Source organism: Prenolepis imparis, unplaced genomic scaffold (assembly GCF_030444845.1).
Source record: "Prenolepis imparis isolate NDT839.2.m4 unplaced genomic scaffold, iyPreImpa1.0 SCAF_5, whole genome shotgun sequence".
NCBI classification, from domain to species: Eukaryota; Metazoa; Arthropoda; class Insecta; order Hymenoptera; family Formicidae; genus Prenolepis; species Prenolepis imparis.
The window spans coordinates 19,892,491-19,918,788 of record NW_028141163.1 but is presented as its reverse complement, the minus strand read 5'-3'; the positions used below and the strand labels follow the sequence as shown (position 1 = coordinate 19,918,788).

Genomic DNA, 26,298 nt, shown 5'->3' with positions numbered 1-26,298 from the left:
TCGCGTAGCACGCTGCACAAGGGGCTCTTAATCTCATCTGCCAGTAACCTCTCTCGAACGGCTGCAATGCACCTCACATAGGCGTAATCACGGGACCGATCGTCGCTCGCTATCGACGAGGCGGGCGGGATGTTGTGAATCCTCAAATGTGTGCGTGTGTGTGTTTGTGTAAATCATGTATGCGTGTGTATGAATGCAACCATAATTAAAAGTTGTCATAATTGCGGGTCGCGTACCGAGAGACAGCTGAGCGATTCGCGTTACCAGGCATGCGCGCGACTCGTAGCGCTGCGCGCAGACGCCGGCGCGCCGCGTCCGGTTCCGCTCGAGCGAAGCGACGCAGAAATTCGAACTCTCCCGCAGCGAGAGCAAATAAACGGGAGAATAAACGGATTTGTCCTCCGACTCTCAGAAGGCCCCTCGTCATTTTGTTATGTCATCAAAATGACGAGATAACATACAGGAGCCTTCTAGAAGGTCGAAAGGAAAAAGCAGTTCGCCCGAATATTCAACTCACTCGCGTCGAGATAGTCGTTCGAACAAGAGACCAAATTCGCTCCGATTGCTTAATCGCTTTTTTTCTTAATTATTCTTAGTCGGTTGCGTTGCCGAAAGTGCGCGAATCGGACAGATCGCGTCGACTTGCAGAACCTTGTATTTTTTTTGTAAATAGAGCGGTAGAAATACACAGACAATTTCCGAACTGAACCATCACCTTCACCCCCTTTTTTTTCTTCTTGCACTCGCGCTCGCTCCATAACTCGCTCTCGCGCACTACATCTCGCACAGCGTGAATATAATTTTTATTTATCAAGAGAGAAATGTGATTTAGGTAAAACGCAAATAGAGTTCCTAGGACACATTCTATCTAAGAGAGGCATACACACAGATCCAAATAAAGTGACGGCTATACAGATTATACAGCGTCCGCAAAATGTTACGGAGTTAAAATCGTTCTTGGATCTGGTAAAGTTTTATAGTAAATTTGTCCCTAATTTTGCAAATTATTGTGAACCTCTCTACCAACTTACTCATAAGGATATGGAATGGAGACGAACAGATGTGAAACAGCATTCAACCGAGTAAAAAGTACTCTAGCTAATGCACCGATCCTTGTAAACTTTGAACCAAACTTACCAATCGGAATTAGCTGTGATGCGTCGTCAACGGGAATAGGAGACGTACTATTTCACCGCATTCAAGAAGGAGGAAAGAAAATTGAAAAGCCGATAGCGTTTACATCTCGAGTTTTGTCGCCGGCGGAGAAGAATTATTCACAGATCGAGAAGGAGGGACTCGCCATCATCTACGCATTAAAAAAGTTTTACCGTTATCTTTGTGGTCGCCGTTTTATCCTGGTAACGGATCATAAACCGCTGTTAGCAATTTTTGGCCCGAAGTCAGCGTTACAGCCATATGCAGCAGCGAGACTCCATCGTTGGAGCGTACATATGTCACAATTCGAATACGACATTGAATACAGACCTACCTTAAAGCATGGCAATGCTGATGCATTGTCGAGACTCCCAGATAAAAATACGTCAAATGAAGAAGAAGACATGAAAGAAATAAATTTAATTGTTACGGAAAACATAGAAATGCTGCCTATGACGCACAAAGAAATACGTATTGCTATCGCAAGAGATAAGGTACTCTCGAAAGTAATATCGTTTATTAGAGATAAATGGCCAGGCTCTGTCGGAAAGGAAGATTTAGAAATGCAGAGCTATTTTAGGAAGCGAGAAGAGCTCACTACATATCAAGGAGTAATCATGTGGGGAATTAGAATAATTATTCCTCGCGCACTTCAACAGAAAATACTAAAAAACCTTCACGAAACGCATACAGGAATAGTAAGAATAAAGGCACTGGCGAGACAATACTTATGGTGGCCGAACCTGGATCGAGAAATAGAGGGAATTGTATCGAGTTGTCCTAGATGTTGTAGCAACAAATCTGACCCTCCGAGTGCACTTTTGCACCCTTGGCAGTTCCCGGAAAGACCATGGCAACGGCTCCACATAGATCTTGCAGGACCGATGCAAGGCAGGATGTTTCTAATAATTATGGACGCACACACAAAATGGCCTGAGGTGTACGACATGCGGGCGGACACTACGAGCAAGAAAGTGATCGAAAAGTTAAGAGATTGTTTCGTGAGATTTGGCATTCCGGAACAGATAGTCTCAGATAACGGAAGACAATTCGTGTCGTCGGAGTTTCGAAGATTCTGCAAGAACAATGGAATTAGACATACGACCAGTTCAGCGTACCACCCGCGTACCAACGGAGAGGCTGAACGCTTCGTACAGACATTCAAGAAGGCAATCCATAATTCGGAAGGCGACTTAATTTTTCGTGTGCAACGTTTTCTTTTTAGTTACAGATGCACCCAGCATGCGACTACAGGAACATCACCGGCAGAATTACTTATAGGACGCAGACCGAGGAACGTGTTTGATTTAATAAAGCCGAATGTTCATAATACAGTATCGGCAGCGCAAACACGACAAGAAGAGAATTACAATACGCGGGTAAGAATTCGCAAGTTTGAAGAGGGAGAAGAAGTCTGGGACCGTACATTTTCCAAAAACGAAGCAAAGTGGTCACTAGGAATAATTATCAAAGCTTTGGGTCCAGTCACTTATCTGGTTCAAGTCGGAGATCAGTCCTACAAACGTCATGTGGATCAGATCCATAATGCCATGCCGATAAGATGTACTCAGGAAGAAGAGAATTCATCAGGAAGATGTACTTAGGAAGAAGAGGATTTATCAGGAAAACGGGTTAGGTCGAAACTAGGATCGTCCTCCTTGTCTCCAGAGAGAACCGGGGAACAGGAAGATATTGAAACAGCCGACGAAACCTCGGGTACTTCCGAAGCGGAACAACCTGCGGTACCTGAGAGTAAATTTCTGAGTCAACGATCGCAGCGCACTAGGAAACCGCCTAATCGATTGGAGTATTCATCGAAGGGGAATCCGAAAGAACGAGTTTCAAAATAAAAAAGGGAGGAAATGTAATGTACGGGATTGAGGTTCTGAGTCCCGTGTTGGAGCGGCGCGCCTGCGCAAGCGGGCGAGCCATGGAAGAGAAAAAAGAGCTTAGACTGCACGACACGTGCCCGAATTAAGTGTATCTAATTTGGAGAAATAAATAGTAATAAAAGAAAAAGCGAACACTATCTCCAAGCCCCGGAATTCCAAAAAGGCCAAAGACGCAACATTACATATAAAAAAATATCTCCAATGCGTTAAAAGCGCGAGCAAAACGATAGAACAAGCAAGAAGCAAATGAAGGGACGGACAAAATATATTCAAATTCCTTTTTTCATTTTTTTATCTATTCACAATTTCAGAGAAAAACTAAAACTTTTATTTCACATTTAATCAATATAAAAATAATTGTATTGGATTAAGATGATTTTTGCGATGAAAATGACCCCAAACACGACATACGTATGATAATTTTTAGTAAAATTGTAATTAAATTTTGATAATTAATCGTTAGGTTAAATTAAGAACGGCTTTAATGCGCACTATGTGCGCACTAGTGCGTCCATCCGAATTCGCTATAATATTTCGAGTTTCTTTTATCGATTTCTTGCATCTATTTACAATTCACGAGAAAAGCTAAAATCTTTATTTCACATTTTATCGATCTATTTGTCAAGAGTTATGTTCGCGCCTTTATTGTCAAATCAATAACAATCGAGATGTCGAACAATGTATGTATCATAATAAATATGTACTTAGATCAATAGATTCAAATTAAAATTAACGAAAACATATAAGAAAATATCGAAAATTTAAATTACAAAAAATTAAAATTTTATCACAGTTAAACGTTTACAATCTCAACTGTATACAATTTAAGAATGCATTTTAAAGTTTTTAAAATACTTACAATAATAATTCGATTTACTCATTGTTAAAGCGTACGCGAGAATAATCAGGAGAGTTTGAAGAGACCACACTGATTTTAGAATGAGAGCACTTTATTAATAACAAGAAAATTGATTTGAAAATGATCACAATATCGAGTTTTAATAGCAGCGAATTATTTCGTGAATTACAAGAGAGCGAAGAGCAAGAGATGTTTTCACGAACACGAGCGAACGTTGACTCTACAATATTCGGCTAATATATGTATGCCAAGGTCTCGAGTATTATTGTACCGACCAGTTGATTTGAAAGCCGCGCGGTGCGGCGAGACACGCGGTAAGACGCTCGAGACGCTGAAAAACGCGTAAATATGGCTCGGCGATAAATCGAACCGCTGCACGGTTTACCCGAAAAATCAAATATAAGCGCGATGCAAATACACAATTGAAAATACATGGAAGAACGCAAAGGACCCCGAACAAAACTAAGGGGTTTGGCCCTCGGTGAAATAGGCTGAAACTATAGTATGTTATAGTTCTTAACTCATTGATCAAAAGTTTCTTCAGGCACAAAGCTTGAAAATGGCTAGTTTTGTGCTACAGTCATTTAAAGTGTTGAATTTTAGCGTTATTTGAATAACGTTCTACATCAATCTTTTTTGTAAAAAAAACTGCAAAATTCTGATTTTAATAAAACTTTACACACATGTTGGGGGACTAAATAGATGGTATTTTTGTAATAACAATGGCTTTGTAATAACAACGTACAAGCGGTGCGTAACGTTGGATCCTCGTATCGTATAATAGCGATCGCGTAGCAATGATCTGTCTCTTCTCACCGGACACAAGATAATATCCGCGCAAATTGGCTGATTTTTTAAATTAATTTCTCATTAATTATTGCGAAAGTAAAATAATAGAGTAGTTTTCTATGTAAATTATTCCGCTGTACATGTACACGGGAAGTGATACGGTTATCACCAGATACCCTGTATATAGATATGTATCTGTATATAACATGTATTATACATATTGTTACATATGTATTATACATATTATAAAGTTATAAATAGTTATTTAACATACATATATGTATATATATATATTAACTTTTTATCGATTCTCAAAAATTAAAAGAAAATTTGCGCGGGCGATTAACGATACCTTTTTCTTGGAATTAGGTACTTTACTGATAGCGTACTGGCCGCGCATGCGCGAAAAAGCCGGCCCATATCGCCACACTGGGCGCGGCATTCAACACACCAGTGTTCACGGTGTTCCCCGTCGACCCGCAGGCATCGGCAGCCTCTCCGTGTAAAGAGGCCCGAGCACGCGAGGCGAACGCGGAAAAGGGGCCCGAACGACCCATACCCCCGACCAAGGCCGGACGAATCGCGGCCACAACCGCCGACACAATGTCTCCCCTGAGATCGACCAATCTTTGATCCAGAAGAGACGAGATCTCCCGCGCAAGCGGAGAGCCATCCATCGTCTCCATATCCGGAAGCGAGGAAACCCTCCCCGCCCGCCCAATCGCCATGGACCCCCCGATGTCAATGGGGGGACGCCGTCCTCGACATGTCCTCTTCAGGCAATTCCCCACTATAAAGTAGGGAATCATATTTTTCCCCTAGTGAGGGGAAACTGGCCCGGAGGGCCCCCAACTCGTTATTAACGCGACCAACCTCCTTCTCTAGGCCCGTTATGCGCCTCCTTAAGCCTTCGTTCTCCGCACGAAGTCCTTCCAGTTGCGAGTCTGCACTAGAATGCAGACGCTCCTGGAAAACGCTTATAATCTCCTCCAGCCTGGAGGACGAGACCAGCAACTCCCTGGCAATAATGTCATCCAGGCCGGATGAGACGCCAGAAACCTTCTTTATCTGGCCCACAAATTTCCCCGCGAGATTACGCAAGTCTAAAGGGGAGACGCTCGCAAGGCCCTCCCGAAACGCCTCCCGAGAGGGGATATTCCCCCGACCTACTGCCGAGAGGACTGGACCGGTAGACGGGTCCAAAATCATCTCCATCTTGTTTAGGAGAACTTCCTCCCTTCTAGCCGCATTAAGGCGCTCCTTTGCCTCGGCTAAACTCGCGTAATCGCCTGTCGTCTTAGGACGACCCCGCTTTTTAATCGGAGTAAGACAAAATGACTCACCCCGATCTGCTGACAAATTCTCCTCCACGAAGCACACCTCTTCGGAAGAAGATGCAGAGTCCTCACCCAAGTGAGCCGTAGACTGCGCGTCCAGGGCCCAGAACTCATCGTCCAACTTGGCCTCCTTGTCCAAGCTCTCCCGAACTGTCCTCAACGCAGGATCATCAGGAAGCTGCATATCCTTGAGCCTCCTGAGGACCACCCTGGGCGAGTCGCCAGACATTATGGCATCGTGGATGCGCATAGTGTCACCAACATCCATGCAGCGCTTCGTCCTAGTACCCCGAGCGATAGTCGTTTCCTCCGGAGTCCTCGCTGGCAAAACTCCGGACGGCCCGATGTCTGTTGACGACGAAAGGGTGGCCGGGACAATACCCCCCGCCCCGCCGGTCCATGGTATCCGAACCCATGGTGTTCTTCCTCTTTGTTTGATCCGTCATAGTCTGAAACAAAAGAATTGGTTTTCTGTCGGGGTTTTCCTTCCCTTAGGAGGTTGTCTTACCAGACTAATGGAGCCTCCACTCCGGGTTTTTTATCGAGGTTTCCTTCCTCTACCAGCAGTGGGCCATCCTCCGAAGATTCAGACCCTAAGGAACCCGCTGGCATCCCCTTGTTCCCTCAAAGAGAGAACTGTACGCTCTTAGCCAGCTTTGACTCTTATCTGAGTCAAAGCCAGAGCTCTCCCACCACGACGACAAGGTGGCGTACGACGGGAGAGCCTCATTTTCTCTACCTGCATTTCTTGCCGCGTAACCCAACGCTCTTTTCACCGTCAAAATAAGATCAATGGGACTGTCTATAAAATTCAACATTGCCTCGGATATAACCGATGATTCGGAACTCATTTTTGAAAAGAAGAAAAAATAGTAAAAAAAAATATTATAGGTAAATTATAACACAAATAAATATCTACATACCAGCGCGCTCAACAAGAAGCTCCTCTCCTCTTCCATTCCCCGTTTCCCTCGCGCGTCTCTCGGCTCTCCTCCCGTCTCGAATTCCTCTTTCGTAAACACGCCATGCATCTTCATGAATATTTTGAGAAAACCTGTTTATTAACTCAACTATTCCTGCGACTACGTCCGACATATTGACACTTGTTCCTAAAAAGAAAATAGATTTTTAAAAAAAGTATATATTTATCCACTTACCGACAGAGACGGTATCACGCTCATCGACAGAGACAGTATCACTTTCGTCCACGTTTAGTTCCGCCTGGCGTTCCTCCTCGTCAACAACCAGTATGCAAGTACTTTGTGTACTGGCTTGCCCGACGGATTTACTGGCATCTAAAATGATAAAACGATTAAAAAGTTTTATTAAACAAAACAAAGTAAACGTTATCGTTTCACTAATAAATAACGTATAATATACTTACGTTTTTAATTTCTTCTTTTTATATTGTTGTTTTTGCTAAAGCTCCTGCTGCTCCTGAAAATAGAAAACAAATTTATTAAACAATTATTAACTACAGTTTCTTAAACGTACCGTAACTCTAAAACGGAGAGATACGAGATCGGCTGATGTCCCACCTTGTAGATCTCCTCGAGTACAAAAAAGGTGTCTTGATAATTTCTCGTATCTCTTACCGTTGTCGAGTTACGAAATTTTCGTCCAATATTTTCGTCAAAGTTCCATAACTCGAGAACAGTTAAAGATATGAAATTTTACCAAGATACCTTCTTTGCAGATCTCGATGAGGTGTACAAAAAAGGTGTCTTATTAAAATTTCGTATCTTTCACCGTTTCAAAGTTATGGGACTTTGACGAAAAATTGGACGGAAATTTTGTAACTCGACAACGGAAAGAGATACGAGGACGGGGTTGATCTCCCTTCGGGGAAACCGACCGAGATCTACAAAAAAGGTCTCTTGGTAATTTCTCGTATCTCTTACCGTCGAGTTACGAAATTTCCCCATCTAGGTTTTTTTTTAAAGTTCCATAACTCGAGAATGTTTAGAGAAACGACAAATTACCAACACACCTTTCTCGTAGATTTCCTCGAGATGTACAAAAAAGGTATCTTGATAATTTCTCGTATCTCTTACCATTTCAAAGTTACGGGACTTTGAAAAAAAATCACGTTAAAAACTCGAGCGACACGGGTTCCATACCTCTTAGTAAGCGCTCCGGGAGCGGGAAAAAAGTGAAACGAAAGACCGTCGCTCGCTCCAGTATGTAGACCGAAAACAATACGCGTAATTGAGAAAGTTTTAGTAATTAATAGAATTTCGAGTTAATTCAATGATATTTTGATATTTTGTAATAAATTCTAGTAAATTCTAGTAAATTTTGGACAATTTTAATAAATTTCAGCAAATTTAAGTAAATTCTATCAAATTTGGTATTTTCTAGTAAATTCTAGTAAGTTTTTCGACAATTTTAATAAATTTGAGGAAATTTAACTAAATTCTGTCAAATTAGGTATTTTCTAGTAAATTTTGGATAATTTTAACAAATTTGAGGAAATTTAACTAAATTATGTCAAATTAGGTATTTTCTAGTAAATTCTAGTAAATTTTGGACAATTTTAATTAATTTAAGCAAATTTAAGTAAATTCTATCGAATTTGATATTTTCTAGTAAATTCTAGTAAGTTTTGGATAATTTTAATAAATTTAAGCAAATTGAAGTAAATTGTATCAAATTTGGTATTTATTAGTAAATTCTATTAAGTTTTGGACAATTTTAATAAATTTGAGGAAATTTCATTAAAAATTCGTTTAAATTGTTCAAAATTTACTAGAATTTATTAAAATTGTCCAAAATTTACTAGAATTAACTAGAAAATACCAAATTTGATAGAATTTACTGAAATGACCCCGCACAAATCTTATGGAAAAGTAGCACGGCATTTATCCAAAAAATTATCTTACGAGCGGCAAGATAATTAGATAAAAACACCGAGACGGCTAAAGGTGGCATCAGGTACGTCGTGCATAATGTGGATCGTACGCATAATATACATAAGGACGATTTTAAGCAATTTTCCCTGTTTTTATCAAACGTTTTGCGCACCAAGAGCCTGCGCAAAGCATGCGGTATGTCGTGCGAACGTTTTTACTCATCCAACCACGGAATGCGTCTTGGCAAAAATACAGCGCGTAATTTGTTATGCGACAATATAAATTTGAAACATTCTCACATCGAAATAGCGCAGATCTACCGCGCCGATAGTTTCACTTGTACCGACGGCGACGTGTTGGTGATAAAACTAGATGGTTACGACGATAATTCGTTGTTCGGCTTATTCCGAGATTCCATTTCAATTTCAGGCAAAGTAGATCGCTACCGTACCGGTTTCTTGAGCAATTATGGATATTTCAGAAGACACGCATCCCCTAAAATTAGACAACATTGTGTGACTTACGTACAAGCCTACAGCTCCTCCGCTAAAATGGCACGACCCTTAGATTCCGGGTTTATGGCAGCGTACGTTATATGTCGAGGATATATGTCGAATGCCACCATTTTCAAGAAACTCGGAGAATCCAGTCGACAGTACATCCGCGATCTCATTTCTTATTGCCGAAATTACGTCAAACAGCGACATTTTCTTCGAATAGAAAAAGTGGTTACACTGGACCGCAGACGAGTTGGTGACATCTTCAACGCCATCGAAGAATTGCGTTTTTTCGACGAGGACGAGAGTTGCATCTCGACATGACTGTTGCTTCACCGTCACCTCATAACCCGTCTCACCAACTGGCCCCGGTACGTCGACTAAATAATTGGACCGGACCTGGACTTCCTCGCAGGTTTGACCAATATCAACGAACGAAACTCGCATTATCTCTTTATACCGCGAGACATTCTAGGTCGAACTATAAAATCCGAATTTAGAGTAATATATTTCGTGTACGGTCGTAGCACAGTATACAATTATGACGTTATGAGACATATGTTCTTAAACCGAAGCGAAAGCGCTTCGATCGTTGGTACTACCGTTCGAGTAAGATCTCTAGAGGATCCGAAGACAAATAAAATCCAGTTTCCACTTTTCTCTGTGAAAATATCGAATGAGATTATGTCGATCGTGCACGAAATACATTACTCTAAATTCGTTCTTATACAATGTTAATTGTGTCCTCGGTGACGATTACGCTGCTCGCGGTGAAGATAATTTGTTACAATATTTGATCACTTGTTACGCCTCGTGGGCTTACACCAAATGCTTTTTTACGGCCCACAAGTTGCTAACTATCGACACGAACGACGTTATCAAATTTATGGCAAAACGATGCAGATCAGCATTTTCCCTAGACACATTTATTCCACGATATCAAAAATTAGACAGAGAGCAGACCGATGTACGAATAGTGGGAACCACTCAAGCGGACTACATATCATGCGCCATTATTCTCGATCCAACATCCATGTTTGCAAAACTTGTTCTGTCGAGCGTTAACGTCGCTAATGTCAAACATCTATTTCAAAGAATGACGAAATTTATTAAACGTCATTTTCACGTCTTTCCGGCCTATCTGCTCACTGAAAGGAGTAGCAGAAAAGTCATTAAAAACTTAAGTGTAAAAAGGTGGTCGGTAGTAAAATGCGGCGGTTTCAAGCGTGTACCCGGCATAGGCAAACTAACAAAAAGAGTGGTACGAACAGCGATGAAGAATGCAAAATATTATAAACGCTTAAAAAATCTCCGTCTTTCTCGTCTTTTCCCGTCTAGCAATAACTCGAACGTAGAGGCTAGAGATGCAGCGCGAGTAATCACCAAAAAGTCCAAAACTCCCTCCAATCGTCCAACGACCCATCATCGCGTTATTTCCAAAAAGGTTCAGTTACCATCAACTGTGTCCAAGAAAAAACACATCGTCGAAACAAATGAACGCATTTTAACTAAATTTTATGATCCACGTAGAAAAGTCGATAGGCAGATATTGACTTCAGTCAATTCGAATAAGTCATTAATATGTGACGCAATCCCGGGTTCTTCAAAGGATCAGGAGGAGGGCGAGGGCGGGTGTCGCCTGGCTGGCGGCCGCACGGCGTGAGCCCTGCGGCCGGGAGTCGGGCGGCATCCGCCCCCGCCACGGCCGAGTTCCTCCCCTAGGGGAGGGCCTCGGCGGTGCCACCGGGCCGATGGTCGAATCCCGTAAAGGGAGGGAACCGCGGCCCGGGGGCACGGGGGGATCACAGGGGCTCAGACCAACGAGCCCCATTGCACGTGATCCCCCCGGGAAGAGACGCGGCAGGGGCGGCCCTCTCACCGCTGCCTGCGGGAGGGTTCCCCCCCTTCTGGGGGGGAACTCTCAGGAGAAGAGCTCCCGGAGCGTCGGCCGAATCTCCCGTCCCTTTAGGGAAGGAGAGGGAGCCCCGTTCCGGGAGCGGGGGGTGGCGGCTCGATCGGGAATACTCGAGCCGTGACCCCGCCCCTCAAACTTTTTGGGAGGGCGCGGCGTGGGGGCGGTGCCCCCCTGCGCCGCAACCGGAATAGTCCGCAAAAACAATTCGCGGGGAGAGTATCTTCCTTTCGGGGAAGATGCTCTCCCGAGATGGTAGGGCCAAGGGATGGCAAGAAGTAATGCTTCGGCAGTTCCTTGCCATCCCCGTAAGCGCCAGCGAAGGCACCCGCTGTGGTTTTAGTGCGGTAGGTCTTGGACCCCATCGCCGATCCATACGTGGATCGGCGATGGGGGACAAGGAGTCCCACATAACCCTCATCCCCTACCCGGTGGGTGAGTGGTACCATGAGGTTTCCACAGCGCCAAAAAAAAAAAAAAAAAGTTCTTCAAAGGAAACGGTGCCGTACATAGAGCCCCGACCATTAAAAAAAAAGCCTTTACGAAGCCTTCTGCAATCCAAGAAATTTCAGAACCTCTTGAAGTAGTTCCGGAGCCTTTACCACAAGAGGTTACCGAGCCATCTATACCCGAAGTAGTTTCGGAACCTTCTATTCCAAAACCAAACAAAAGAGGTAGAAAAAGAAAAACTTCCGTTACTGTTATTCGCCCCGTTAGTCCCGTCCAACCCAGGAGATTTTCGGAGCGCTGACTTCAAGCGCTAAAGAAAAGTACGGAGCAAGATGTAATCACTCCATCGTCGAGCGTTTCCAAAAAAAGCATTTATTCTCTACGAAGCAGCACGATCAAGAGAACTGCCGAAGATGCAATAACCATATCTACGGAGAGTCGCAAATCCAAACAAAGAAAGAAGATTCAAAAATCTAAGAACGTAATCTCTATATCGTCGGACACTCGCACACGATCCAAGAAGACCAAAACTGACACGATAACCGAAAAACACATTACCGCCAAAAGTAAAGTTACTTTTAATACACAACAAGACACAGAGATACTAAATAGAGCCATTGAAACGTGCAACGTTATAACTCCTAAAATATGGTCCAATCTTAGAAAAGATAAATACGACTGTTCTCTAACGTAACACTGACGGAGATGAGGACTAGAGCATTCCAACTTGCAAAGGGCCTGGGCAACGCTGAATTTAACCAACGCAATCAAGACAAAATAGCCATGTTGAATGATTTGATTATACATCAGTACATATCAAGAAGATCGAAATAAACAACCGAAAGTAAAAAAATATGTACGACAACCAATTAAAGTAATAGTTCGTTTTTTAGTGTAAACAAACATTTTAATTTTCTTATTTTTATTTTTAATTACAATTTTGTTTCATTTTTAATTTGAACGACGAGTTAGTTTTTTTTATTTCTTTATTTCTTACAGTCGACATTATTATTTTTCGTTTTTACTTTATTTTTACTCACTATGTTAAGTTTCGTCTACAAGCGACATTAATTATCAATTAAACGTCTTTTCTTTTCAGTCGCTTTATTTTGTACTAGTACAATATCTTATAAAATTTACTAAACAATGTATAAAATGTTTAAAAAATTTTTAATCAATTCAAAAAAAATTAATAATTAAAAACCCCAAAAATAAAATCTTACTTAACACACTAAACACAAATACACACTCGTACACTGACACACAGACACAAACACCACACACGATCCTCAGAAGAGTTTAACACTCAAATGCCGACCTCACCTCCACGTGGTGAGAATCGGGCAACGTCCAAAAATATGGACGGCTAACGGGACTCCGGCTAATTTTCTAATCGTTCAAATAATACAACTGTTAACAATTTTTAAAACCTTGCGTTAAAAATCCCCTGCATTTTGTACATACAGTAATAGTTCCAACAAAGGAATTGAGCATCAGATTAAATAATAGGCGGTAACTACATCATAGGCGGGGGAGGGGCGGAGCCCCTCCCCCCTGCACCACCCCTCCGGCTGCGCCCGTACCGCGTACTGGGGGGCTTCGCCCCCCGAACTCCCCATTGACTCTACATCCATAAAACTCTCTTTTTTAATATACAGGGTGATTCGAAACAACCGTTTGTCCTTAAAATGTCGTATTCCTGAATGAATTCTGAAACGATTTTTCCTTTGCCAAAATTTTATCCGAAGCTTAGTTTTCAAATTATAAAAGGAAAAATTTAGCGAATTACGGCACGGGTACGGCCGGTAGGCAGGACCGGAGCAACTCATCCGACGCGGGCGATTACGCGAAGCGCTCGTTGCGATCAGCTGTTATCTCCACGCGATGTGTGTGTGTGTGTGTGTGTGTGTACATACACCCTCTTTCTCTCTCTATCTCTCTCTCTTACTTATTCTTACCTTATAGAGATGTCTTCTGATGAATAATTGTACGACTGGAATGGATCACAACGTTGACGTTGACACAGACGTTGACACACCGTGACACACCGAATAATAAACGATTCTTTTTTTATAAATTGTATTATCGACACTTTGATGAATACACTCACGCAATCAGAGAGAATTTTCTCTTAGAATTTACCCTGAGAATCATGATAATCATGGGACAATATGGTATGGAAAGAATTTTTTGAAAATTTCTCTGATTAATATTTATCACATTAAAAATAATAATATCTATCATAATAAAATATAAAATGTTTGATTAATTTTACTATGCAGTTTAGTAAAATGAATCAAACATATTTTATATTTTATTATGATAGATATTATTATTTTTAATGTGATAAATATTAATCAGAGAAATTTTCATAAAATTTTTTCCATACCATATTGTCTCACGATTACCATTATTTTTAGTGTAAATTCTAAGAGAAAATTCTCTCAGACTTGATCAAATATTATTTATTAATCTATCACAACACTCAATCACAATTCGCGGTTACTACCGATTAATTATTAAAAATTACTTTTAAAAAACGCGTTAAATGTACATTACTCGTCGCGGACAACAATACAGTCTACGACAACAGACTGCGGCGACGCCGACGCGACGATAATAATCGCGCGGCGTTGCCGAACGTGATTGACGCGAGATCCGCGAGACGCTACCGTGTCTTGTGATTAATCGAAGCCTTTGTATTATGAATGCGCTAATTTAGAAAATGTATAACAAAGTTATTAAAAAAAAAAGTATTATAACGTATTATAATACGTTATAATACTTTTTTTTTAAATAACTTAACATTATATGTTTTGCTTTTTCTTTTCTCAGCGAGACGTGAGAAAAATAATTATTTTATGTTTTTTTATTGTTTTGCGAACAAGATGTTCCACGTATAAATATGTTGGTCGCTCTGAAAAGAGCGGATTGGTTTTGGTCGCTCTGAAAAGAGCGGATTGACTTTGATCGCTCTGAAAAGAGCGGATTAATTTATAATTTTAAAAAATTTATAATAGGTGCTAAAAATGAGCACCATCCATCCTTATGCAAGCTCTCATGCGTTTAAGTAAATTTAATTGGACGTTCTCCATTACTTCCTCTTCGATATTCCAAATTGCATATCGCAATCTGGTTTCCAAGTCGTCGACGTCCTCGGGAAGCGTCTTCGGGAAACGATCTACTTTTCTCAGAAAATTTTCGCAAAACGTTCGTCTTGCATGATAATCTTCTGGTCGTAAATGTTGCACGCATGTGTAATGAAATGCGTGCAACTTTTTTTCTTGTTTGGTTGGAAGGACACTGCCAGTCTCGTTTTGTCTCTGAGTTCTTCGTATGACGGGAGCAGATGGATGATTGATTGCATTATCGATCTGCATCTTATATTTATACGATTCGCGGGAGGCCGCTGTCGCGGGTGTCGCGTGCCGCTATTCGACGCGGAAGGCGTGGAGGGGGAAATCGCGACACCCCGCGGATTGTATAAATAAAATGAAGATTGATAATGCAATCAATAATCCTTCGATTATTACAAGCGTTAAGAGGACGATATGGCAGCGTACACAAACGAAGAATACTACGATATGCTAATGGCACTTGGCGAGTGTCACGGGCGGTATCACGTAGCTGCAAGACGATACGCCGAATTATATCCAAATCGAGCAAGACATCCGTCAGCTCCTGTCATACTACGAGCAGCTCAGAGACTATACGAGACTGGCAATGTCCTTCCGAATAAACACGAAACAGGAAGAAATCGTGATGCAAGAAATTTGCGAAACACGGAGCAAATTGTACGTGCTTTCAAGCAAAATCCGGAAACAAGTATTCGGGTGGTTGCTCGAGAACACAACTTATCGTACTCAACAGTACAAAGAACGCTTAAAGAAGAAAAGTTGCACGCATTTCATTATACACGCGTGCAACATTTACGAGCAGAAGATTATCAGGCAAGACGAACATTTTGCGAAAATTTTCTGAGAAAAGTGGATCGAGATCCCAGATTTTCTTCCCGTGTGATATTCAGTGATGAATCATTATTCACACAAGAAGGGATTTTTAACTCGCACAATATGCATTATTGGAGCGAAGAAAATCCCAGAGTAACGCGGCTCAAAAATTTCCAAGTACGTTGGAAAATAAATACCTGGGCTGGAATAATGGATACCCAAATACTTGGGCCCGTTATTCTACCAGATATTTTAACTGGCCAGACGTACGTGGAATTTTTGAGAGAAAATCTGCCAGACTTTTTAGAAGAAGTGCCACTATTTGAAAGAAATAAAATGTTCTTCCAACAAGACGGTGCTGGACCACACAACGCCAGGATTGTAACAAACTACTTGAATGAGCAGTTTCCTGGACGTTGGATGGGTCGGTATGGCCGATACGTTGGCCCGCAAGATCCCCGGATCTTAATCCTCTTGATTTCTTTTTATGGGGATACTGTAAAGAATCAATCTACAAAACGCTTCCCGAGGACGTCGACGACTTGGAAACCAGATTGCGATATGCAATTTGGAATATCGAAGAGGAAGTAATGGAGAACGTCCAATTAAATTTACTTAAACGCATGAGAGCTTGCATAAGGATGGATGGTGCTCATTTTTAGCACCTATTATAAATTTTTTTAAATTATAAATTAATCCGCTCTTTTCAGAGCGACCAAAGTCAATCCGCTCTTTTCAGAGCGACCAAAACCAATCCGCTCTTTTCAGAGCGACCAACATATTTATACGTGGAACATCTTGTTCGCAAAACAATAAAAAAACATAAAATAATTATTTTTCTCACGTCTCGCTGAGAAAAGAAAAAGCAAAACATATAATGTTAAGTTATTTAAAAAAAAAGTATTATAACGTATTATAATACGTTATAATACTTTTTTTTTTAGTAACTTTGTTATACATTTTCTAAATTAGCGCATTCATAATACAAAGGCTTCGATTAATCACAAGACACGGTAGCGTCTCGCGGATCTCGCGTCAATCACGTTCGGCAACGCCGCGCGATTATTATCGTCGCGTCGGCGTCGCCGCAGTCTGTTGTCGTAGACTGTATTGTTGTCCGCGACGAGTAATGTACATTTAACGCGTTTTTTAAAAGTAATTTTTAATAATTAATCGGTAGTAACCGCGAATTGTGATTGAGTGTTGTGATAGATTAATAAATAATATTTGATCAAGTCTGAGAGAATTTTCTCTTAGAATTTACACTAAAAATAATGGTAATCGTGAGACAATATGGTATGGAAAAAATTTTATGAAAATTTCTCTGATTAATATTTATCACATTAAAAATAATAATATCTATCATAATAAAATATAAAATATGTTTGATTCATTTTACTAAATTGCATAGTAAAATTAATCAAACATATTTTATATTTTATTGTGATAGATATTATTATTTTTAATGTGATAAATATTAATCAGAGAAATTTTCAAAAAATTCTTTCCATACCATATTGTCCCATGATTATCATGATTCTCAGGGTAAATTCTAAGAGAAAATTCTCTCTGATTGCGTGAGTGTATTCATCAAAGTGTCGATAATACAATTTATAAAAAAAAAATCGTTTATTATTCGGTGTGTCACGGTGTGTCAACGTCTGTGTCAACGTCAACGTTGTGATCCATTCCAATCGTACAATTATTCATCAGAAGACATCTCTATAAGGTAATAATAAGTAAGAGAGAGAGATAGAGAGAGAAAGAGGGTGTATGTACACACACACACACACACACACACATCGCGTGGAGATAACAGCTGATCGCAACGAGCGCCTCGCGTAATCGCCCGCGTCGGATGAGTTGCGCCGCTCCTGCCTACCGGCCATACCCGTGCCGTAATTCGCTAACTATTTCCTTTTATAACTTAAAAACTAAGCTTCGGATAAAATTTTGGCAAAGGAAAAATCGTCTCAGAATTCATTCAGGAATACGACATTTTAAGGACAAACGGTTGTTTCGAATCACCCTGTATATAATAATAGTCACCCTCAATTTTGGTCGATTTTTCAGGGGTCAAAAACTTAAAAAATATTTAAAAAATTTTTCAGTATTCCAAAAAAAAATTGTTTGGGATCCAGAATGTATATTCTTCGATTCTCTATCGATTGGTATGCACTTATTTTTGTGAAGTTTCCAGACCAAAATTAGCCCAGTGGAACTTAAAAAAATTTTGAAAAAACTCGAAAATAAAAAATATATAAGGGTCCAAAATGCATAACTTTCGATTTTCTATCGATTGGTATATACTTATTTTTGATAATTTTCCCAACCCCATATACAGGGTCCCATGACTGAAGGTCCATACTTTAAGGGCATGTTGCTGATGCCATTTAGAGTAAAAAAAGTCTAATAAACATATGTCCGCAAATGCTTCCTAACAGAAATACAGGTATTGAAAGTTGAATATTCAAAAAAAGAAAGACATTTAGAAAAGAAAAGAAAGACATTTAATTTAATTTGTTCATTTACAAATTCTGTTCAAAATTACATCCTGCAGATTAAATACAAAGTCTTCCCCTGCGTAAAAGTGATCTAACAGCTTGCTCCATCATTCCAGGAGAATTTCTGATTTGTGTTGCCGCATCCATAATTCTGTTAATAAGTTCATCCCTATTGTGAGATTGTTTCGCATAAACTATTGACTTCATATGCCCCCAAAGAAAGTAGTCCAGGGGTATTAGGTCTGGTGACCTGGGAGGCCAAGAAACTGGACCACCTCTTCCGATCCAACGGTCATGATACGAATTATTTAAAAATGCAGTTACTTGTCTGCTAAAATGAGGTGGTGCGCCGTCGTGCTGTAACCACATCTGCACTCTGTTTCGAAGAGGAATGTTTTCCATTAAAAGGGGCAGTTCTTCTTGTAAAAAGCGGAGATAGATCTCGCCCGTTAAAGGCCTTTCCAAAATAAAAGGTCCGACAAGTTGATTGTTAATAATTCCACACCAAATGTTTACGGAAAATTTATGCTGAAAATGTTTGTCGTATGTTTTGTGAGAGTTTTCAATTGACCAGCAATGAGAATTTCTGGTATTATTGATACCATCTCTATTGAAGATAGCCTCGTCAGTGAATAATATCTTTTCAAGAAGATGCTGATGTTCAATAAGCCAATGACAAAACTACATCCGCGAATCTAAATCCGTTAGTAACAAAGCCTGCACTCCTTGGAGATGAAATGGATATAAACCAAACCTATGTAACGTCCTCAATACCTTCATTCGTGTAGCACCTACTTGATTAGATATTCTTCGCACACTGGTAGACGGATTGTGTTCAATCATCTCTAATATCAAATCCTCTTGATCATCGTTATCTGGTTCACGTTCAGCGATAGCTTTCGGAAACGATCCGGTTTCTCGTAGACATCGGTGAACTCTGGCAAATACGCGCCTATCTGGCACTGTTTATTGTACGTATCAATATAAAAGGAAGGAATATATAAATGAGTAAAAGTTCGAAAATATTAACTTAGTGAAATAACTTATTTATTAATCAAAATATAAATGTGAAATTTATCATATTAAAAAAAATAATTGTCTTCAAATTAAATGAAAACCAAACGTGAATTTTTATTACATTTCTTATCAAGTTATATTGCAAAGGAAGTATTTAAATAATTAATTAATTTAGCTCAAGAACAAGTTAAATTTAGTCAAGAAATATAATACCTTTGAAATATAATAACAGCTAGGTATAAATCAAAGAAATATTAAAATTAAAAATAAACTTGAACGTAATACAGATAATATTTCTATTAACTTGAGAAAGTATAAACTATATGTATATATAGAGAGACTACCACTTAACTATTTTAAATTATATATTATAAGTACAACTCAGTAGGCTCGAACGAAAAGACACCAGAAACAGTGAGCCTTACTTAAGTTTGAGAAGAAAATGAGGGTCAGAATAACATTGATATGAGAGAGACAAAAGAGAGATTAAAGAGAGTGAGTGAGATGGATCTCGAGTCTTACTTGTTTTTAAGGTGAGATCTTAAATGTGTCCGTAAGGTCGATCTAGAAGCTGAAAGCTTTACTAGGAGAGATACCCTGACCTTCGAACGAACGCAGATTATGAGACCCTTTATTCCAGTATGATTGTTGAATCGGTTTCACTCATGTAAAATGCGTAGATGAGTGTCCGTGAGACTTCCTTCTGTTTTTTGGATGAAATCCTCCTTTGAGAGTATCGAGATAGCCTTTCCTTGAAACCTTTTCGTATTCGTTACTTATTCACACAAGAACAATTAGTTGTAATAATACAAATTCGACTGAACTCAAAGAAACGTAATACTTGATGACGTCGTTTCTGTTGCGAGAAAAAGGAATATGGCGGATGGATGACGACGACGAGAGAGGGGATCACGAGCCGACTGCGCGTAGTGCGTGCGCGTTGTGCGTGCGGTACGTGCGCGTTATACGTGCGGTGCGTGCGCAGCTTTTGAATTGATAGTTGATTTTGAGAGGTAGAGGCGCAGAATTCAAACATTTCCGCCCGCCTTCGTTCACGTACGGGAACGAAGTAATGAGAGTTAATTAGAGCTAGGAAGGGGACAGAGCTTTACGATAGGTCGTTTGAATGTGGACGTTTGTGTTCGAACAGTTACTACTCGTACTTGTCCGTCTTTCCCTGGATGTGACTTGAGAATACGACCTAAAGGCCATTTCGATGGTGGATATCTTTCATCAACTACTAAGACTAGTGTGCCTTCTTGTAGGGGAGGAGATGAGCGATTCCATTTGTAAATCGAAAGATATCGTTGCAAATACTCCTTTGTCCAATAAGTCCAAAAGCTCTCGATCATTTGTCTGGTGAGTTGCCATCGGGAAAGGCGTGATATCTTTTCCGTTTCAAGAGAGGGCTCTGGAATGGTTGACAAAGAACTCCCAATTAGAAAATGTGCTGGAGTGAGTACATTCAAATCGTCAGGATCGTCAGTAAGTGAGCATAATGGTCGAGAGTTTAGAATGGCTTCTATTTGTGTCAGCATGGTGATCATCTCTTCATAGGTTAGTAATTGATTTCCAACAACTCGTTTTAGCTGATACTTGACTGATTTCACCCCAGCTTCCCATTTGCCTCCGAAGTGAAGGGAAGCTGGAGGAATAAAATTCCACTGTGTTCCATCATTTGCTAGGAGTGATGATAAGTTTCCGAGTTCTTTAGAAGATGAGAGAAATAGCTTTTGAAGTTCTGAATCCGTTCCTTTGAGGTTAGTCCCACAATCACTGGTTAGAGTTGAACAGATTCCTCGTCTGGAGACAAACCGCTTGTACGCAGCAATGAAAGCATCAGTGGTATAGTCTGTAACTAGTTCTATATGAATGGCGGAGGTTGAGAGGCATTCAAATAATGCAATATATCCCTTATAGGTTCTGGAGTTTCTCCCCTTCCAATTTTTTAAGGTGAAGGGTCCGGCGTAGTCAACGTCGGAGTTTAAAAAAGGACGTGAGGGTGTAACTCGTTCGAGAGGCAATTGTCCCATAATCTGCTGAGCTCTTTTTTGTCTGTAGCGAGCGCACTTCATACATTTGAGAATAAACGACCGCACAGGTGCTCGGCCTCCAACTATCCAATAATTGTTTCGTATGAATGACATTGTGATTTGTGTACCTCCATGGAATGTTCGCGTGTGGGCGTCTGAAATAATGAGTGATGTAAAAGGAGATTCTCGGGGTAAAATTAATGGATGTTTGGCCGTGGAAGATAATGGTGCCAACTGAAGACAATCTCCGACTCTTAGTAGTCCTTGAGAGTCTACAAATGGTGTTAGACGAAGAAGTGAGCTTGAACGTGGTAATGGTTGTTCCTTGGATAGAATTTTAAGTTCTGGATGAAAGGAACGTAATTGAATCATTCGGATCCAATAGAGTCGAGCATCTTCTAATTCTTGTGTGGAGATCGAATCAGTTAACGAAGCGGTAGTAGCCTTTTTAAAGCGAGAAACAGCACGCATGCATAATGTAGTTATCTGTAATAATCGAGTGATCGTAGAGTATCTATGTATGAGTTCCCAGAGATCGGTGGCCTTAAGTTTTGAGGTGAGTATTTGACATGGTCTTTCTTAAAGATTTTGCGAGAGGGTTACCGACGTTGGGTCCTTTGGCCATGTTGAAGAATCTTGTAGTAGCCATTGAGGTCCAGACCACTAGGTGTTGTGCTGAGATAATTGGGAAGGAGTCATACCGCGAGTGCCGCAATCAGCGGGGTTATCTTTACCCGGAATAAATCTCCAGATTGCTTGAGGAAGCTCTTCATGGATGTAGCAAACCCGATTATGTACGAAATCCTTCCAACGAGAAGGGTGATTGTTGATCCAAGTATGTACGATGGCAGAATCGGTCCACATCCACACAGGCACTTGATTTAATTCTAAAATGTGTAGCACACGAGAGACTAATTTAGTTAGTATGACGGCTCCTGTGAGTTCAAGACGGGGAATCGTCATTTTCTTAAGAGGTGCGACCTTCGACTTAGAACAGAGTAAATGTGCTTTGAAATTTTTCTCTTGTGTTGATGTTCGGATGTAAACAGTAGCACAGATAGCGAGTTGTGAGGCATCACAAAATCCGTGAATCTCGATATTTTTTCCGGACTTGAAATCGATCCATCGCGGGAATGTTAATGTCGCTATATCTTTAAGCTGTTCTGTGAAATGAATCCATCTTCTTGTTGTTGGCAATGGTAGGGGATCATCCCATCCGAGCTTTATGGACCACAGCTCCTGAATTAGTATTTTCGCAGTTATAATGGCAGGAACTAGCAAGCCAAGTGGATCAAAGATTTTAGCTATAGTGGAAAGAATACAGCGTTTTGTGATGTTCTTAGTGGGAACGAAAGTAGAGGAAAACTGGAAAGAATCTGTATGTGAATTCCAGCAGAGTCCGAGAATATGAACAGTCGTAGATTCGTTGAAGTGAACTAGTGTGGGACGGTCATTGTTCTTGAGAGATATTAAGTCGAAGATGCTTTGATCGTTACTTGTCCACTTTTGAAGTGGGAAACTGCCCGCCTTACACAAGGAAATTAATTGTAAGATGATTTCCTGTGTTTGTTGGATAGAGTCCGCTCCTCCGAAAATGTCATCGACATATCTTCCATTCGTGAGAGACGGAATGGATAAAGGAAATTTTTCGCCTTCATCTTCAACTAGTTGTTTGAGGGTGCGGAGTGCGAGGAAGGGAGCGCAACCGAGTCCGTAAGTGACGGTTGAGAGTTGATACGTAGTAATTTCCTGATTTTGATCAATCCATAAAATACGCTGGAATACACAATCATCTGGATGGATTTGGATCTGTCTATACATTTTCTCAATGTCACAAGAAAAGACATTGAAATTGTCTGAACCAGACGAGTACTTCGAAAACATCAGTTTGCAATTTGGCACCAGTATGAAGAAGGTCATTCAACGAGATTCCATTAGTGGTGCGGCTTGATCCGTTAAAAACTACTCGGAGTTTTGTAGTCAAGCTGCTATCTCGAATTACTCCGTGGTGAGGAAGATAATAAGAAACTTCAGGCTCTGGTTGTGAATCGGAAACTTGTGTCATATGACTAAGTTGTTTGTATTCTCGTAGAAATTCGTAATAAGCAGCTGCATACTCTGGTTCATTTAGGAATTTTTTAGATAAACTCTTCATAATACGCAGTGCTCTTGAGCGAGAGTCTCCTAGATCCTTTTTTGATTGATTAAAAGGAAGACGAACGATATATCTTCCTGTTTGATCGCGTGAATGAGATGTTTTAAAGTGTTGTTCACATTCTTGTTCGTCAGTTGATAGAGATATCGATGAGGTAGAAATTTCTTCGAGTTGCCAGAATCTCTTTAATAAATCAGGAAGCTCTGTATCAACTGAAACATGATAGGTTTGCCTTGATGATGAAGATGATTGAATATTAACAGGTCCTGATATAATCCAACCAAACTTTGTAAGCTGAGCGATTGGTAATTTAGCGTCTCCTTTGATTAATCCATCCTCAATGATCTGGTGATAAACATCAGCCCCTAAAATTATGTCGATCGGTTCCGGCGTTCTATAATTGTTGTCAGCTAGGTGGAGTCCGTCGAGATGCGACCAGGAGGTTTTCTCGAAGTTAGTTGACGGAAGAGGAGCGGTGAGTCTGGGCAGAATATGAGCTGAAAGTGAAAACTCAGAGCGATCGTATTGACACTTTAATGTCAGGTGTGTTGAGCCTTTGGTCATATTAGCTCGTTGACCACCAACTCCGGATAATGAGATAGAGGAATGAGTCCTTGGAAGATGTAACATCTGAACAAGGCGTTCCGAAACGAGAGATATTTCTGAGCCTTGATCAATTAAAGCTCTTGTCTTGACACTTTCTCCGGTTTGTGTGATTACTACAACTTGTGCAGTTGCGAGAAGAATTCCTGAGCTTAGCTGTTTTCCTTGAGATGATGCATGAAGTACGTTAGTGTCGGAGGAGGTTGATTTATTTGAATGAAGAGTTTCTGAAGTTAAAGACGTAGTATTAGATGCAGACGCGTTCGATTTATCTCTTTGATGGATAGTAGTATGGTGCTTGTGTCCACATTTCAAGCAACGTTTAGTAATCCGGTAAGCTGATGCTCTATGAGGTCCTAAGCAGTTGTAACAGAGATTATGTTTGTTGATTATCTCAATACGTAGAGGAATGGATTTAGCGTTGTACTGTGGACAGTTTGAGATGTAATGATTGGAAGAGCATAATTTACATGAGCTCGGTTTTTTTGAATAATTTTCCTTTGTTTTTCCTTGAAAATGAGATTTGAAAGCGTGTGAAGTTGATGATGTCCCAAATTTTCCACTTCGTGATTTCTCAAAAGCTTGGAGAGATAAGAGTCTGGTTATTAAAAAGTCGCTAAATTGTTTCCAAGTAGGCGGTTCCTTTGATGAGCCTAACTGATGTTCCCAAGTTTTTACCGATTCTGAATCCAGACGTTGTACTGCAATAAATACAAAGAAATCGTCCCAATGCAGAATTGGTCTCTTTAATGTTTCAAGAATACGATGAATCTGCATTATGTTAGTGTAGAGCTGCTCCATCTCACTGGCTGATTCTTTGGTCATCCGCTTGAGACTTGTGTAGCCTTACGTAACGAATGTAAGGCTGAGTTAACTAGAAGTCGTTTATTTTCATAGAATGAAATAAGAGCATCCCAAGCCTTTTGAAAATTGTCCGCTGTGAGGGTTGTATTCTTCAACAGATGTGAGGCAGATCCAGTTAGACTCGTTTTCAAGTACTGAAGTTTTTCTACTGACATTAAGCTTGGATTAGCTAAAATTAAAGAACTGAATAGGTCCTTGAAAGAAAGCCAGTCAGAAGGAGAACCGTTAAATTTTGGTATGTCAATGCGTGGTAGTCGAGCATGATGGAAAAACACAGGGATATTTGAATTCTGAGATGAGGTAGGACCATCGTTTGTACTTTCTGATTCACGGTCGAGAAATGAATTCATTTTTATTAATAACACGAGAAAAAAATACAAGGCACTAAAGATTACATTTAAAAAATTTAAAAATTTTAAGTTAAAAAATAAAAACTAAAGAATTGAAGTTAAGAAAATAAAAGTAAAAAAATTGTATGTGCAAAAATTACTTAGCGCTGTTTTTGTAAAGTTATTGTATCTCTGACTGCAAAAAGCTTATATGTATGTTTTCAGAAAAGATGATCATCACAAAAGGTATAATATACAGGAGGTATCATGAGTCACAACCCATTGTTGAACAATGAATAGGTAAAGTCGAAACTAAAGAACGAAACTAAAGAATAACGAAATTAGAATAACAAAATTATATTTGAGCCTTCTTTGAAAAGAATTATAATCAAAATAATACGCTTCAAATATCCATTTTGAAATTGTGATCACGATTAGGGAGACATTACAGATGCTTCAAAGCATTGTATCATGATAAAGATATTATTATAATATAATGGATAATTTTTAGATGAATTATTTTCTATAGTCATACAAATGTATAAATATTTAATTTCAAAATGTTTATAATATATATAATATACATATATATAATAATGCATATATATTTATTACATATATATGATGTATATAATAATAAAATAAATTCTCTGAAATATATATAAAAAATATATATATTATTTATATCTCTAAATAAATATATGAATAATTATTTAATTAACTTAAACTTAAACGTTACATATGTAAAATTATATACTGTAATAATTTCAAAATGTTTATATACATACATATACATATATACTTTTACTCATTTTGTTATGATTGATCAATAAAATTAATTTCTAGCATTTCTAGCGTCTCGCAGATCACAATTTTTGTTACAAACAACAACAAAGTGTTTAAATATCTTTTGTAATTCTACTTTTACTGTTTATTTATTAGTTATAATTAATATTATAACTAATTTATTGTAATCTCAACAATTAAAAACTTTTATTTTAAATAAAAATAATAATCCACAGCAATTTTTCGATTATTTGATTATAACTCTTTAAAGAAGGCTCAAACGTAAATTTTTGTCATTCTTTATTTTCGACTTA

At 39.6% G+C, this 26,298-nt stretch overlaps 1 protein-coding gene across 1 annotated transcript; it reads right to left on the bottom strand.

The window, feature by feature from the left end:
* Window positions 1-23,078: 23,078 nt before the first annotated feature.
* Window positions 23,079-24,830, bottom strand: LOC145936520 (uncharacterized). The gene has a single exon (XM_083038768.1). The coding sequence runs from the start codon at window positions 24,828-24,830 to the stop codon at window positions 23,079-23,081; it is 1,752 nt and encodes a 583-aa protein (XP_082894894.1).
* Between the last annotated feature and the right edge of the window lie 1,468 nt (window positions 24,831-26,298).